The sequence below is a fragment of the Bombina bombina genome, chromosome 3 (genome assembly GCF_027579735.1).
Source record: "Bombina bombina isolate aBomBom1 chromosome 3, aBomBom1.pri, whole genome shotgun sequence".
NCBI classification, from domain to species: domain Eukaryota; kingdom Metazoa; phylum Chordata; class Amphibia; order Anura; family Bombinatoridae; genus Bombina; species Bombina bombina.
Window position 1 is genome coordinate 508,098,356 of NC_069501.1, and position 13,686 is coordinate 508,112,041.

Genomic DNA, 13,686 nt, shown 5'->3' on the forward strand with positions numbered 1-13,686 from the left:
CTGTTAGGGAGAGAATATATTCCCATAAGTAATGGATGATCCGTGGACTGAACACACTTAACAAGAGAAAGAGAGAAAAGATGTAACAAGGTGCAGAGGTGCCTGAGGTTTATAACATGAAAAACTGCCTACATAAACAGGGCAGGCCGTGGACTCACCGTGTCAAGAAATAAATACATTTATCAGGTAAGCATAAATTTCATTTTCTTTCTAATGACACGGTGAGTCCACGGATCATCTCTAATTACTATTGGGAATCAATAACCAAGCAAGAGGACACAGATGATAAGGGAGGGACAAGACAGGGAACCTAAACGGAAGGCACCACTGCTTGAAGAACCATTCTCCCAAAAGAAGCCGCAGCCAAAGCATCAAATTTATAGAATTTTGAAAAAGTGTGTAGAGAGGACCAATTTGCAGTCTTGCAAATCTGTTCCAAAGAAACTTAATTTTTGAATGCCCAGGAAGAGGAAACAGCCCTCGTAGAACGAGCCGTGACTCTCTCAGGAGGCTGCTGTCCAGCAGTTTCATAGGTCAAGTGAATTATACTCTTCAGCCACAAAGAAAGAGAAGTAGCCGTAGCTTTCTGACCCTTACGTTTCCCAGAGAAAACAACAAACATAGCAGAAGACTGGGGAAAATCCTTAGTGGCCTGTAAATAGTATTTCAACGCAAGCACCACGTCTAGGTTGTGCAGCAGACGTTCTTTATGAGAAGACGGGTTAGGACACAAAGAAGGAACAACGATTTCTTGAGTAATGTTCCTATCCGAAACTACTTTAGGGAGAAACCCTAACTTAGTACGCAGAACTACCTTATCCGAATGAAAAATAAGGTAACGAGATTCAAACTGCAACAAAACTTTCCAAGATAACAACTTAATATCTAAGGAATGCATAGGCTCAAACGGAGCCTGCTGAAGATCTTTAAGAACAAGGTTAAGACTCCAGGGAGGAGTAACAGGTTTGAACACAGGCCTGATTCTGACCAAGGCCTGACAGAACGATTGCACGTCTGGTACATCCGCCAGATGTTTATGTAACAAAATAGACGAGGCACATATTTGACCCTTCAAGGTACTTGCCGATAACCCCTTCTCCAAACCCTCCTGGAGAAAGGACAGAATTCTAGGAATCTGAACTCTACTCCAAGAGTAGCCTCTGGCTTCACACCAATACAGATATTTGCGCCAAATCTTATGGTACATCTTTCTAGTGACATGCTTACGAGCCTGAATCAAGGTCTCAATAACCGACTCCGAAAACTTGCGCTTAGATAGACAGAATTAAGAGTCCAATCTACAAGCAGTCAGCTTCAGAGAAACGAGATTTGAACGAAGGAAGGGCCCTTGAAGTAGAAGGTCCTTCCTCAGTGGAAGTCTCCAAGGTGGAAGAGTAGACATCTCCACTAGGTCCGCATACCAGATCCTGCGAGGCCACGCCGGAGCAATGAGGATCACTGATGCCTTCTCCTGTTTGATTCGAGCAATGACCCGTGGAAGGAGAGCGAACAGCGGAAATAGGTATACTAGACTGAAACTCCAAGGAACCGCCAGAGCATCTATCAGTACCGCCTGAGGATCCCTTGACCGCGACCCGTACCTCGGAAGCTTGGCATTCTGTCGTGATACCATGAGATCCAACAGCGGCTGTCCCCATTTGCGAATCAAGTTGGAAAACGCCTCCGGATGGAGCTCCCCAGGGTGAAAGGTCTGTCTTCTTAGAAAATCTGCTTCCCAAATGTCCACTCTTGGAATGTGGATCGAAGACAGACAGCAGTTGTGGGCTTCCGCCCACTGAAAAATCTTGGCTACCTCCGCCATGGCCAAGGAACTTAGAGTTCCTCCCTGATGGTTGATGTAAGCCACTGAAGTTATGTTGTCCGACTGAAACCTGATAAACCAGGCTGAAGCTGAGGCCAGACCAGAAGAGCATTAAAGATTGCCCTCAGCTCTAGGATGTTTATGGGAAGAACAGACTCCTCCCGAGTCCATGTCCCCAGAGCCTTTAGTGAGCCCCAGACTGGTCCCCATCCCAGCAGGCTGGCGTCCGTTGTCACATTCACCCAGGAGGGTCTACGAAAACAGGTTCCCTGGGAGAGATGATCCTGAGACAACCACCAAAGAAGAGAGTCTATCGACGCCTGATCCAGAAGAATTTGCGGAGACAGATCAGCATAATCCCTGTTCCATTGCCTGAGCATACATAATTGCAGAGGTCTGAGATGGAACCGGGCAAACGGAATGATGTCCATGACAGTTACCATCAGACCGATCACCTCCATACACTGAGCCACTGACGGTCAAGGAGAGGACTGAAGGGCCAGGCAAGAGTAGAGGATCTTTGATTTTCTGACCTCTGTCAGAAATATTTTCATTGTTAAGGAATCTATTATGGTTATCCAGGAACACTACCCTTGCAGCTGTAATCAAGGAACTCTTTCCCAAATCCGTGAGACCTCAGAAAAGATAACAACATCTCTGTTTAGGAGTTCGCTTGTTGGAAGAATGGCGCCTGAACCAGAATGTCGTCCAGATAAGGCGCCACTGAAATGCCCTGTAACGGAGCACCGCCAACAGAGATCCCAGGACCTTTGAAAAAATTCTGGGAGCTGTGGCAAGGCCGAATGGAAGAGCCACAAACTGGTAATGTTTGTCTAGAAATGGGACAATCCCTGTGGATGGGAATATGCAGGTACGCATCCTTTAAATCTACTGTCTCTTGAACCATGGGAAGAATGGAGCGAATAGTTTCCATCCTAAAGGATTGAACTTTGAGGAACTTGTTTAAACTCTTGAGGTCTAGAATTGGTCTGAAAGTTCCCTCTTTCTTGGGAACCACAAACAGATTGGAGTAAAAACCCAGACCCTGCTCCTGCATTGGAACAGGAACTATCATTCCCAGGACGGATTGGCCCCGGACACAGTGTAAGAACGCCTCTCTTTTTATCTGGTCTACAGATAATCTACAGAGCAGAAAAATGCCCCTGGGAGGAAAGGTCTTGAACTCCAGTTTGTATCCATGGGACACGATATCCACCGCCCAGGGAACCTTGACAGCCCAAAGCCAGGCCTGAGCGAAGAAGGAAAGTCTGCTCCCCACAAGATCCGGTCCCGGATCGGGGGAAGACCCTTCATGCTGACTGAGTCATTAACAGGCTTCTTAGATTGCTTCCCCTTGTTCCAAGACTGGTTGGTCCTCCATGAAGGTTTGGACTGGTCCTGCTTGGCAGAGGAAGGCTTACCTTTAAAGTTGCGAAATGAAAGAAAATTACTCTGACGTCCTTTCTGCTTATTCCTCTTGTCCTGAGGAAGAAAATGGCCCTTTCCTCCTGTAATGTCTGAAATAATTTCCGCAAAGCCCGGTCCAAACAAGGCGTTACCCTTGTAGGGGATCGCCAAAAGCTTAGACTTAGATGATACATCCGCAGGCCTGGACTTCAACCATAAGGCTCTGCGGGCCAGTACGGCTTTGCTCCCAGCTTAATAACCTGTAGGGAAGCATCCGTAATAAATTAATTGGCCAACTTAAGAGCCTTGATCCTATCTTGGATCTCTTCAAGGGAGTATCTGTCTGAATAGAATCAGACAATGCATCAAACCAGTATGCCTCCGTGCTAGTGACGGTAGCAATACACACCACAGGCTGCCATTGTAAAGCCTGGTGTACATACAACTTTTTAAGTAACCCCTCCAACTTCTTATCCATAGGATCCTTAAAGGAACAGCTATCCTCTATGGGAATAGTAGTTCTCTTGGCCAAAGTGGAAATTGCCCATTCCACCTTGGGGACCGTCTGCCAAGATTCCTTGATAGAGTCAGCTATTGGAAACATTTTCTTAAAAATTGGGGATGGAGAAAAGGGGGTCCCAGGTCTTTCCCATTACCTAGCAATAATCTCTGTAGCTCGGTTTGGTACAGGGAAAACCTCCACCATGGAAGGTACATCAAAGTACTTGTTTAGCTTACTGGATTTCTTAGGATTGACTACGACAGTAGTGTCGGAGTTGTCCAAGATAGCCAAAACCTACTTAAGTAACAAACGGAGGTGTTCCAGCTTGAATCTGAAAGATACAACTTCCACATCAGAAGAAGGAATTACACTACCTGAGTCTGAGATTTCACCCTCAGATGCCACCGAAGCTTCTTCCTCCTCAGATTTCTGAAAAGGAACATTCGGAACAGCCATGACTGTGTCAGAAACATTACTCACTGATTCCTTAAATTTCCTCTTGCGCTTCTCCTGCAGCATGGGGAAAGCATTCAGCGCATCAGTTACCACAGAAGATATGTGGGTAGAAATGTCTTGCAACATAACTCCAACCGGAGTAAGAGAGGAAACGCATGGGGCACTGCATGTGTGGACGATAAAGTTTGGGACACTTGAGGAGAAAGCTGCAGCCTATCTTGAACAGCATCCGCCTTAGACAATGATGGCTCAGGATCAAAAAGTCTAATGCAATGTTCTCTCAATACATGAGGAACAAAAAGGGATTGGTGGTTCCACATTAGCATCAAAACACAAAGTACAAGTAACATTTTGCAGGGCCTCTTGGTCCATCTTTATCCAATAATTGAACAAATAAGAAATATAATACTTATATTTTAATCTGAAATTAATGCAAAAAAAAGTTACTGTCCGTTTAAATTTTAAACATAACTTTTTTATTTTTTAATGCAAAAAAGAAAAGGTTGTTCCAGAGCACCCCAGACAGCCTCTACACCTCAGCTTAGCTCTGCTGAGGTGCCTACCTACCCTGCTGGTTACCGGAGACAATAGCTAGATGAAATCCGGACTCAATCCAGAGCTGCTCCCACCGGTGCCTGGCGACCATTTCACTGAAAACTGCAGAGCTGCAATAAAGTATGTCTCCCCTCCGGTACACAGGAAGTGAGAGAGAAAAGCGCACAAAAGAATCTTTGTCGCCTCAGATAGCACCGCCCATCGTGGGCGAATCAAAACTAACCTCACGGCCGGCATTATTGTACTCTGAAAGTGAAGCCGCCGGGAGCAAGTGAAAACACTAACACCTAGACCGGAACATAACATCAACTTAGCCTATGTCTCCTCTCGTCCCCAGTGCCTGCAAACACTGCCTTACATTATCCCATTAACCAAATAGGAGCAATGTATCTGGTGTCCCAAACCGAGTGAACTGTTAAAGTGCCATATTTTTCCTTATACTTGCTCAGAAAAATAAAATTAGCACTTCCCTCGATGTAATCTGCCAGGCAGCAGGGCAGCTCACTAGGTATGAGAGGCATTCGCCCTCACATGGACCTGTGGAAAAAAGGCAAAGACTGAGTAATCAGTGAGGATTATACCCCACAAATTCTCAATTGCTTAAAAACCACCACTGCTCTACTGAAGAGACTGACATGGGCTACAGCTACACCCCAGGAGAAAGCAGAACAAACTTGCACTGCTGAAAAATAATAAAATCTTGAGTGAAGAATCTTCTTCCAGACACCTAAACTTTACCACCTCCTTGCTCTTAACGTAGGCAAAGAGAATGACTGGGGTTAGAGGGAAGGGAGGTGATATTTAACAGCTTTTCTGTGGTGCTCTTTGCCTCCTCCTGCTGGGCAAGAGTGATATTCCCAATAGTAATTGGAGATGATCCGTGGACTCACTGTGTCATTAGAAAGAAATAGTAAATTGGTAATGCTTGCAACATAAAAAAAAAAAACATGACCCACACAAAGATTCAAATTCTCAACTGTCCGCTTGCAAGGTAAGCAAGTTAGCCACCTAGCTACACCAGCACAGCAAATTCCCCAATAAACACAATTTCCATTCTGATGCTATATAAACTGCTGAAAGGAAATAAAACAGACCTGTCACATGGCTAATATATACAATATATATTAAAAACTTTACTAAAAAATTTATGCTTACCTGATAAATTGCTCTCTCTTGTGGTGTATCCAGTCCACGGGTTCATCCATTACTTGTGGGATATTCTCCTTCCCAACAGGAAGTTGCAAGAGGACACCCACAGCAGAGCTGTCTATATAGCTCCTCCCCCAACTGCCACCTCCAGTCATTCGACCGAAGACAAGTAAGAAAAAGGAGAAACTATAGGGTGCAGTGGTGACTGTAGTTTAAAAAATAAAAACTCCTCCTTAAAGTGACAGGGCGGGCCGTGGACTGGATACACCACAAGAGAAAGAAATTTATCAGGTAAGCATAAATTTTGTTTTCTCTAGAAAGGTGTATCCAGTCCACGGGTTCATCCATTACTTGTGGGATACCAATACCAAAGCTTTAGGACACAGATGAAGGGAGGGACAAGGCAGGTACTTAAACAGAAGGCACCACTGCCTGTAAGACCTTTCTCCCAAAAATAGCCTCCGAGGAAGCAAAAGTATCAAATTTGTAGAATTTAGAAAAAGTATGAAACGAAGACCAAGTCGCCGCCTTACAAATCTGTTCAACGGAGGCCTCATGTTTAAAAGCCCATGTGGAAGCTACCGCTCTAGTAGAGTGAGCTGTAATTCTTTCAGGAGGCTGCTGGCCAGCAGTCTCATAGGCTAAACGAACTATGCTTCTTAGCCAAAAAGAAGAGCCTTTTGGCCTCTCCTCTTTCCAGAGTAGACAACAAACAATGCAGATGTTTGACGAAAATCCTTAGTAGCTTGCAAATAAAACTTTAAAGCACAAACCACATCAAGATTGTGTAACAGACCTACCTTCTTTGAAGAAAGATTAGGACACAGTGACGGAACAACAATTTCCTGATTGATATTCCTATTAGATACTACCTTAGGAGGAAACCCAGGTTTGGTACGCAAAACTACCTTATCTGCATGGAAGATCAGATAAGGGGAATCACACTGCAAGGCAGATAACACTGAAACTCTTCGAGCCGAAGAGATAGCTACTAAAAACAGAACTAAATTTAAACTCCATGGCGGAGCAACAGGTTTAAACACAGGCCTGAATCTAACCAAAGCCTGACAAAACACCTGAACGTCTGGAACATCAGCCAGGCGCTTGTGCAAAAGAATAGACAGAGCAGAAATCTGTCCCTTTAAGGAATTAGCCGATAATCCCTTTTCCAATCCTTCTTGGAGAAAAGATAGTATCCTGGGAATCCTGACCTTACTCCACGAGTAACCCTTGGATTCACACCAATGAAGATATTTACACCATATCTTATGATAGATTTTTCTGGTGACAGGCTTTCGAGCCTGAATCAAGGTATCAATGACCGACTCTGAGAAACCACGTTTTGATAAAATCAAGCGTTCAATCTCAGAGAAACTAGATTTGGGTGTTTGAATGGACCTTGGAGTAGAAGGTCCTGCCTCAGCGGCAGAGTCCATGGTGGAAAGGATGACATGTCCACCAGATTTGCATACCAAGTCCTGCGTGGCTACGCAGGTGCTATCAAAATCACTGAAGCTCTCTCCTGCTTGATCTTGGCAATCAGACGAGGGAGGAGAGGAAACGGTGGAAACACATAAGCCAGGCTGAAGGACCCGGTCACTGCTAAAGCATCTATCAGCGTCGCCTGGGGATCCCTCGACCTGGACCCGTAACGAGGAAGCTTGGCGTTCTGACGAGACGCCATCAGATCCAGTTCTGGTTTGCCCCATAATTGAATCAGCTGGGCAAATACCTCCGGATGGAGCTCCCACTCCCCCGGATGAAAAGTCTGCTGACTTAGAAAGTCCGCCTCCCAGTTCTCTACTCCTGGGATATGGATAGCAGATAGATAGCAAGAGTGAACCTCCTCCCATAGAATTATCTTTGAAACTTCCATCATTGCAAGGGGACTCCTTGTTCCCCCCTGATGGTTGATATAGGCTACAGTCGTGATATTGGCCGACTGAAATCTGATGAACTTGACCACAGCTAGCTGAGGCCAAGCCTGAAGAGCATTGAATATCGCTCTGAGTTCCAGAATGTTTATCGGAAGGAGGGCTTCCTCCCGAGTCCACGAACCCCGAGTCTTCAGGGAGTTCCAGACCGCACCCCAGCCCAGAAGGATGGCATCTGTCGTCACTATAGTCCACTCTGGCCTGCGGAAACTCATTCCCCTGGACAGGTGAACCCGAGATAACCACCAGAGAAGAGAATCCCTGGTCTTTTGATCCAGATTTAACAGAGGAGACAAATCTGTGTAGTCCCCATTCCACTGATTGAGCATGCAAAGTTGCAGTGGTCTGAGATGTAGGCGGGGAAACGGAACTATGTCCATTGCCGCTACCATTAGGCCGATCATTTCCATACACTGAGCCACTGACGGCTGAGAAGTGGAATGAAGAATACGGCAGGAAGTTAGAAGCTTTGATATCCTGACCTCCGTCAGAAAAATCTTAAGTTCTACTGAATCTATCAGAGTTCCTAGGAAGGAAACTCTTGTGAACGGAGAAAGAGAACTCTTTTTCTCTGTTCACTTTCCACCCGTGAGACCTCAGAAAGGCCAGAACAATGTCCGTATGGGACTTGGCGATTTGAAAAGTCGATGCCTGAATCAGAAAGGCGCCGTGGCTAACCCGAAGGGAAGAGCCACAAACTGGTAATGCCTGTCTAGGAAGGGGAACCTTAGGGACTGATGATGCTCTCTGTGAATCGGAATGTGGAGATAAGCATCCTTTAAGTCCACGGTAGTCATATATTGACCCTCCTGGATCATAGGGAGGATGGTTCGAATTGTCTCCATTTTGAACCTGAGAAATTTGTTTAGGATATTGAAATCCAAGATTGGTCTGAAATTTCCCTCTTTTTTGGGAACTATAAACCGGTTTGAATAGAAACCCTGCCCCTGTTCCTCTCTTGGAACTGGGTGGATCACTCCCATAACCACTAGGTCTTGAACGCAACGTAAGAATGCCTCTCTCTTTATCTGGTTTGAAGATAATTGTGAGAGATGAAATCTCCCCTTTGGAGATGAACCTTTGAATTCCAGAAGACAACCCTGGGAAACAATCTCTAGTGCCCAGGGATCCTGGACGTCTCTTGCCCAAGCCTGGGCGAAGAGAGAAAGTCTGTCCCCTACTAGATCCGGTCCCGGATCGGGGGCTACCCCTTCATGCTGTCTTAGAGGTAGCAGCAGGCTTCTTGGCCTGCTTCCCTTTGTTCCAAGTCTGGTTAGGTCTCCAGACTGGTTTGGACTGGGTGAAATTTCCCTCTTGTTTTGCATTAGAGGAAACCGAAGCTGCGCCACCCTTGAAGTTTTGAAAGGAACGAAAATTATTCTGCTTGGTCCTTAATTTGCTGGACCTATCCTGAGGAAGGGCATGACCCTTTCCTCCAGTAATGTCAGAGATGATCTCCTTCAGACCAGGCCCGAATAGGGTCTGTCCCTTGAAGGGGATGTTATGAAGCTTAGACTTTGAAGTAACGTCTGCTGACCAGGACTTAAGCCATAGCGCCCTGCGCGCCAGAATGGCAAAACCTGAATTCTTAGCAGTCAGCTTGGTTAAATGAAAAACGTCGTCAGAAATAAAGGAATTAGCTAACTTAAGAGCTTTAATCCTGTCTAAAATATCATCTAACGGGGTCTCCACCTGTAGAGCCTCCTCAAGAGACTCGAACCAGAAAGCCGCTGCAGCAGTAACTGGGGCAATGCATGCAAGAGGCTGGAGAATAAAACCATGATGAATAAAAAATTTCTTAAGGAGACCCTCCAATTTTTTATCCATAGGATCTAGGAAAGCACAACTGTCCTCGACGGGGATAGTTGTATGCTTCGCTAGGGTAGAGACTGCTCCCTCCACCTTAGGGACCGTCTGCCACGAGTCCCGTATGGCGGCATCTATGGGAAACATCTTTTTAAAAGCAGGAGGGGGAGAGAACGGCACACCTGGTCTATCCCATTCCTTAGTAATAATTTCCGAAAACCTCTTAGGGACTGGAAAAACATCAGTGTAAACAGGCACTGCAAAGTACTTGTCCATCTTACACAATTTCTCTGGAACTACAATGGGTTCACAGTCATCCAGAGTCGCTAAAACCTCCCTAATCAATAAGCGGAGGTGTTCGAGCTTAAATTTAAACGCCGTCATTTCAGAATCAGACTGAAGCAACGCCTTCCCTGAATCTGAAATGTCACCCACAGATAGAAGCTCTCCTGCCTCAGTTTTTGAGTATTGTGAGGGTATATCGGACACAGGTATTAAAGCATCAGAAAGCTCTGTATTAGTTCTGGCCCCAGAGCATTTTCGCTTTCCTTGTAACCCTGGCAGTTTGGACAATACCTCTGTAAGGGTATTAGTCATAACTGCCGCCATGCCCTGTAAGGTAAAAGAATTAGACGCGCTAGATGTACTTGGCGTCACTTGAGCGGGAGTTATAGGTTCTGACACATGGGGAGAGCTAGATGGCATAATCTCCCTTTTTTTCAGTCAGAGAATCCTCTGGAGATAAATCTTTAAGCGCCATAATATGGTCTTTATAGTTTATAGAAATTTCAGTACATTTGGTACACATTCTAAGAGGGGGTTCCACCATGGCTTCCAAACATATTGAACAAGGAGTTTCCTCTATGTCAGACATGTTTAACAGTCTAGTAATGAGACAAGCAAGCTTGGAAAACACTTTAATAAAGGTGAAACAGTAATTAAACAAAAACGTTACTGTGCCTTTAAGAGAAAAAAACTAGCACTTAAACTGCAAAACAGTGTAAAAATATAGTAAAGTCTTCGAAATTTTTACAGTGTGTGTAAGGGACTAAAGCAACATTGCACACACTTGCAAATGGATGATTAACCCCTTAGCCCCCAAACCGGATTCAAAAACGTCAACCACTGGTAACAAAACAGTTGAGCTACTGCCACAGCTCTGCTGAGGCTCCTACCTGCCCTCAAATACAATTTGGTGAGGGAATAAACTCCTTATAATGGTCCTCAGATGCCAAAGGACTAGGGAAGCTGGATGTCTCAGTCTGAATTAAAACTGCGCAGCAATAGCGCTAAAATAGGCCCCTCCCACCATGTACTGGATGTCAGAGGGGCCTTAAGAAAATACTCCTTGGAGTATCTGACTAGCCATGTGGAAAACTAGGCCCCAAATAAAGATTTATCTCCCTCAGAGAAAAAACGATCTATTTATGAAAACATGTAAACGTTTTGACACTGAATAATATTAACATGAGTATTACCCTGTTTTGTAAGCATGATCCCAGTCGCTGTTAAATAACTGCATCAGGCTTACCTCAAATACACAAGGCTCTGTCAGCATTTTCTAGAACTTATTTCATCTCTCTAGAAATAAAAATACTGAACATACCTCAAAGCAGGTAATCTGCAGACCGTTCCCCCAACTGAAGCTTTCTTCCATACTCTTCAGTTATGTGTGAGAACAGCAATGGACCTTAGTTACAAACCGCTAAGATCATCAACCTCCATGCAGAATTCTTCATCTAATTTCTGCCTGAGAGTAAAAACAGTACAACGCCGGTACCGTTTAAAAATAACAAACTTTTGATTGAACACTACACTAAGTCACCACTTATCTCTTGATACTTTCCTTGTCGAGAGTTGCAAGAGAATGACTGGGGGTGGAAGTTAGGGGAGGAGCTATATAGACAGCTCTGCTGTGGGTGTCCTCTTGCAACTTCCTGTTAGGAAGGAGAATATCCCACAAGTAATGGATGAACCCGTGGACTGGATACACCTTACAAGAGAAAAAGTGCCTTCCATAGCTCAGAGTTTCTAAAAATGATATATACTTACCATAAAATTCCCACATATAGCAGACAGTCAAACCAGTACTGAAACATATCAGCAAAGGTTATGGTAGAGGAGTATAATGTCGATTTGTAAAGGGAGGCAGCAGATGAATCCCTGCAACCGAATTTATAGAGAGCCTTAGAATAGATTTCCCATAGGAAAAAACATGGTATTATCAGGCACCCTTTCCATCCCTCAGACAAACACTGTACTTAGAGAGGAACTGGGCTTCAATATCCTTAGAAGCGCCTTTCACTGAAGAATCAAGCACATCATGCTTCACCTCCAAAGGAGGTAAAGTTTATAAAACTGAGGTATGAGTGAGGTAGGAGGTGTATTTATAGGCATTTAAGGTTTGGGAAACTTTCCCCCTCCTTGTAGGAATGCATATCCCATCAGTAACAAGATCAATAACTCTTGGCACCTATATGAAAGAAAGAGAGGGGTGGGTACTTCCCTAATCAACACTTAATATACTTTTTACCTCTGTAATTACCTTGTCATTATCTAAGCCTCTGCAGACTGCCCATTATCACAGTGATTTTCACAAGCTTCCTTTTTATGCAAGAACTGCTGTCTCATGCTTAACCTTTAATACTATTTAAGACATTCTTTTTCAAATCTCAATTTGCTGACTACAGTGCCCTTTAAACTCTTAAAGCTAGTTTGAGAATTACTTTTCATATACTCACACAGGCTGATGTTTGCCCAGTTCTTTCCTTTTCTGATTCCAGAAGTGGCCCAAGCTCTGTAAGCTCTAAATCTTCAGCCTCCCCTCTGCTACTGCTGCTGGACAGGCCACTTTCCTGTCCAGTGGAAGACACTTTACAGGTGGTCATGGAGCTGTGATCCAAGCTAGGGAAGGGGGAAGGGGAGGTGGTTTGATTATATAGACCTTCTTTGCACTCTCTGAAGGGTTTACGATCTTTAACCTGGAAGAAAAATTGTTTTTATCTTAACCCCTTTAGTACCAAAGAACTCAGAGCAAAACTATGATAACTATAGTGTTCTCCCCAGGCTCTATTTAGTGGTTGCACCACCCCACTGATTTTACTGACCACCCTGCTAAAATGTAAGCCAATATTAAGATAAAATTAGCTAATATTAAACTTTTTAATATATGTTGCTCATTTTATCAAGTTATGTTAAATTATGCAATTAATTTATGATTTTTGATAGCTTCATTAACATTTATTAATAACAGAAAATGTTATATTGTAAAGTAAACAGGCAAAGTTCTGTGGAGAACACTGAACAATATAGATTTGTTTTGGCATAAAAAGAGCTTTCAGGGGATGACCGTTTTAATTAACTATTTAGTTACAGAATTAATAAATCAATGTAAAATTACAACAAAAATAGAGCGTGAAAATATTTATTATCACATTCGACAAACACCTGTAGCTAAACAACTATAGCAAAAAAAATCTCTAAATTTGTTCATTGGCATCCTCTCAGTCAGCTAAGACCAAACATGTATAGAACTGTTATTAGTTTTGATACTTTGTATCAGCAGCTATGTATATATCATGTATTAAAATGGGATAATTCACATTCAGTAATGCAAAACTCGCAAATTTCACAAAATACACACACATATCCTGAATCTGCACTCCCACTTCCCTAAGGGCAACAATCAGGTTGCTAGGTCGAAGTAATCTGTATAAATTCAATAAGGACTGCACTCACTGGGTTTAAATTAAAATAATCCTTGTGGTTTTATAAAACATGGTGACGTTTCAAGGACCGTAGACCCCTTCCTCAGACCAAACAGTATGTAAATAAACAGTACATCTTAAATATCATAAGCCCCACCCCCAAACATTCAAACAAAATTGCGCCAAAAAGTGGTAGCCATAGTGATATAGCTCCTGTTGCTATGGTGCTCATTTTGTAAATATATCAGAGCCTTGTTCTAATTCTATAACAGACGGCATCAGAACCTCGCACATCGATGAGGGGTAAGTAGCGCAGCAATGGGCGGCATTTTTAAATATATATGTATA

The 13,686-nt window shown here is 43.7% G+C and overlaps 1 protein-coding gene across 2 annotated transcripts in view; it reads right to left on the reverse strand.

The window, feature by feature from the left end:
- Positions 1-13,686, reverse strand: part of ADIPOR1 (adiponectin receptor 1) — a 454,062-nt gene that overhangs the window by 375,992 nt on the left and 64,384 nt on the right. For both annotated transcript variants that reach the window (XM_053706909.1, XM_053706910.1), the window contains one exon: positions 12,373-12,612. In XM_053706909.1, coding sequence (XP_053562884.1) covers positions 12,373-12,612 — 240 coding nt within the window. The remainder of the gene's footprint in view (positions 1-12,372; positions 12,613-13,686) is intronic.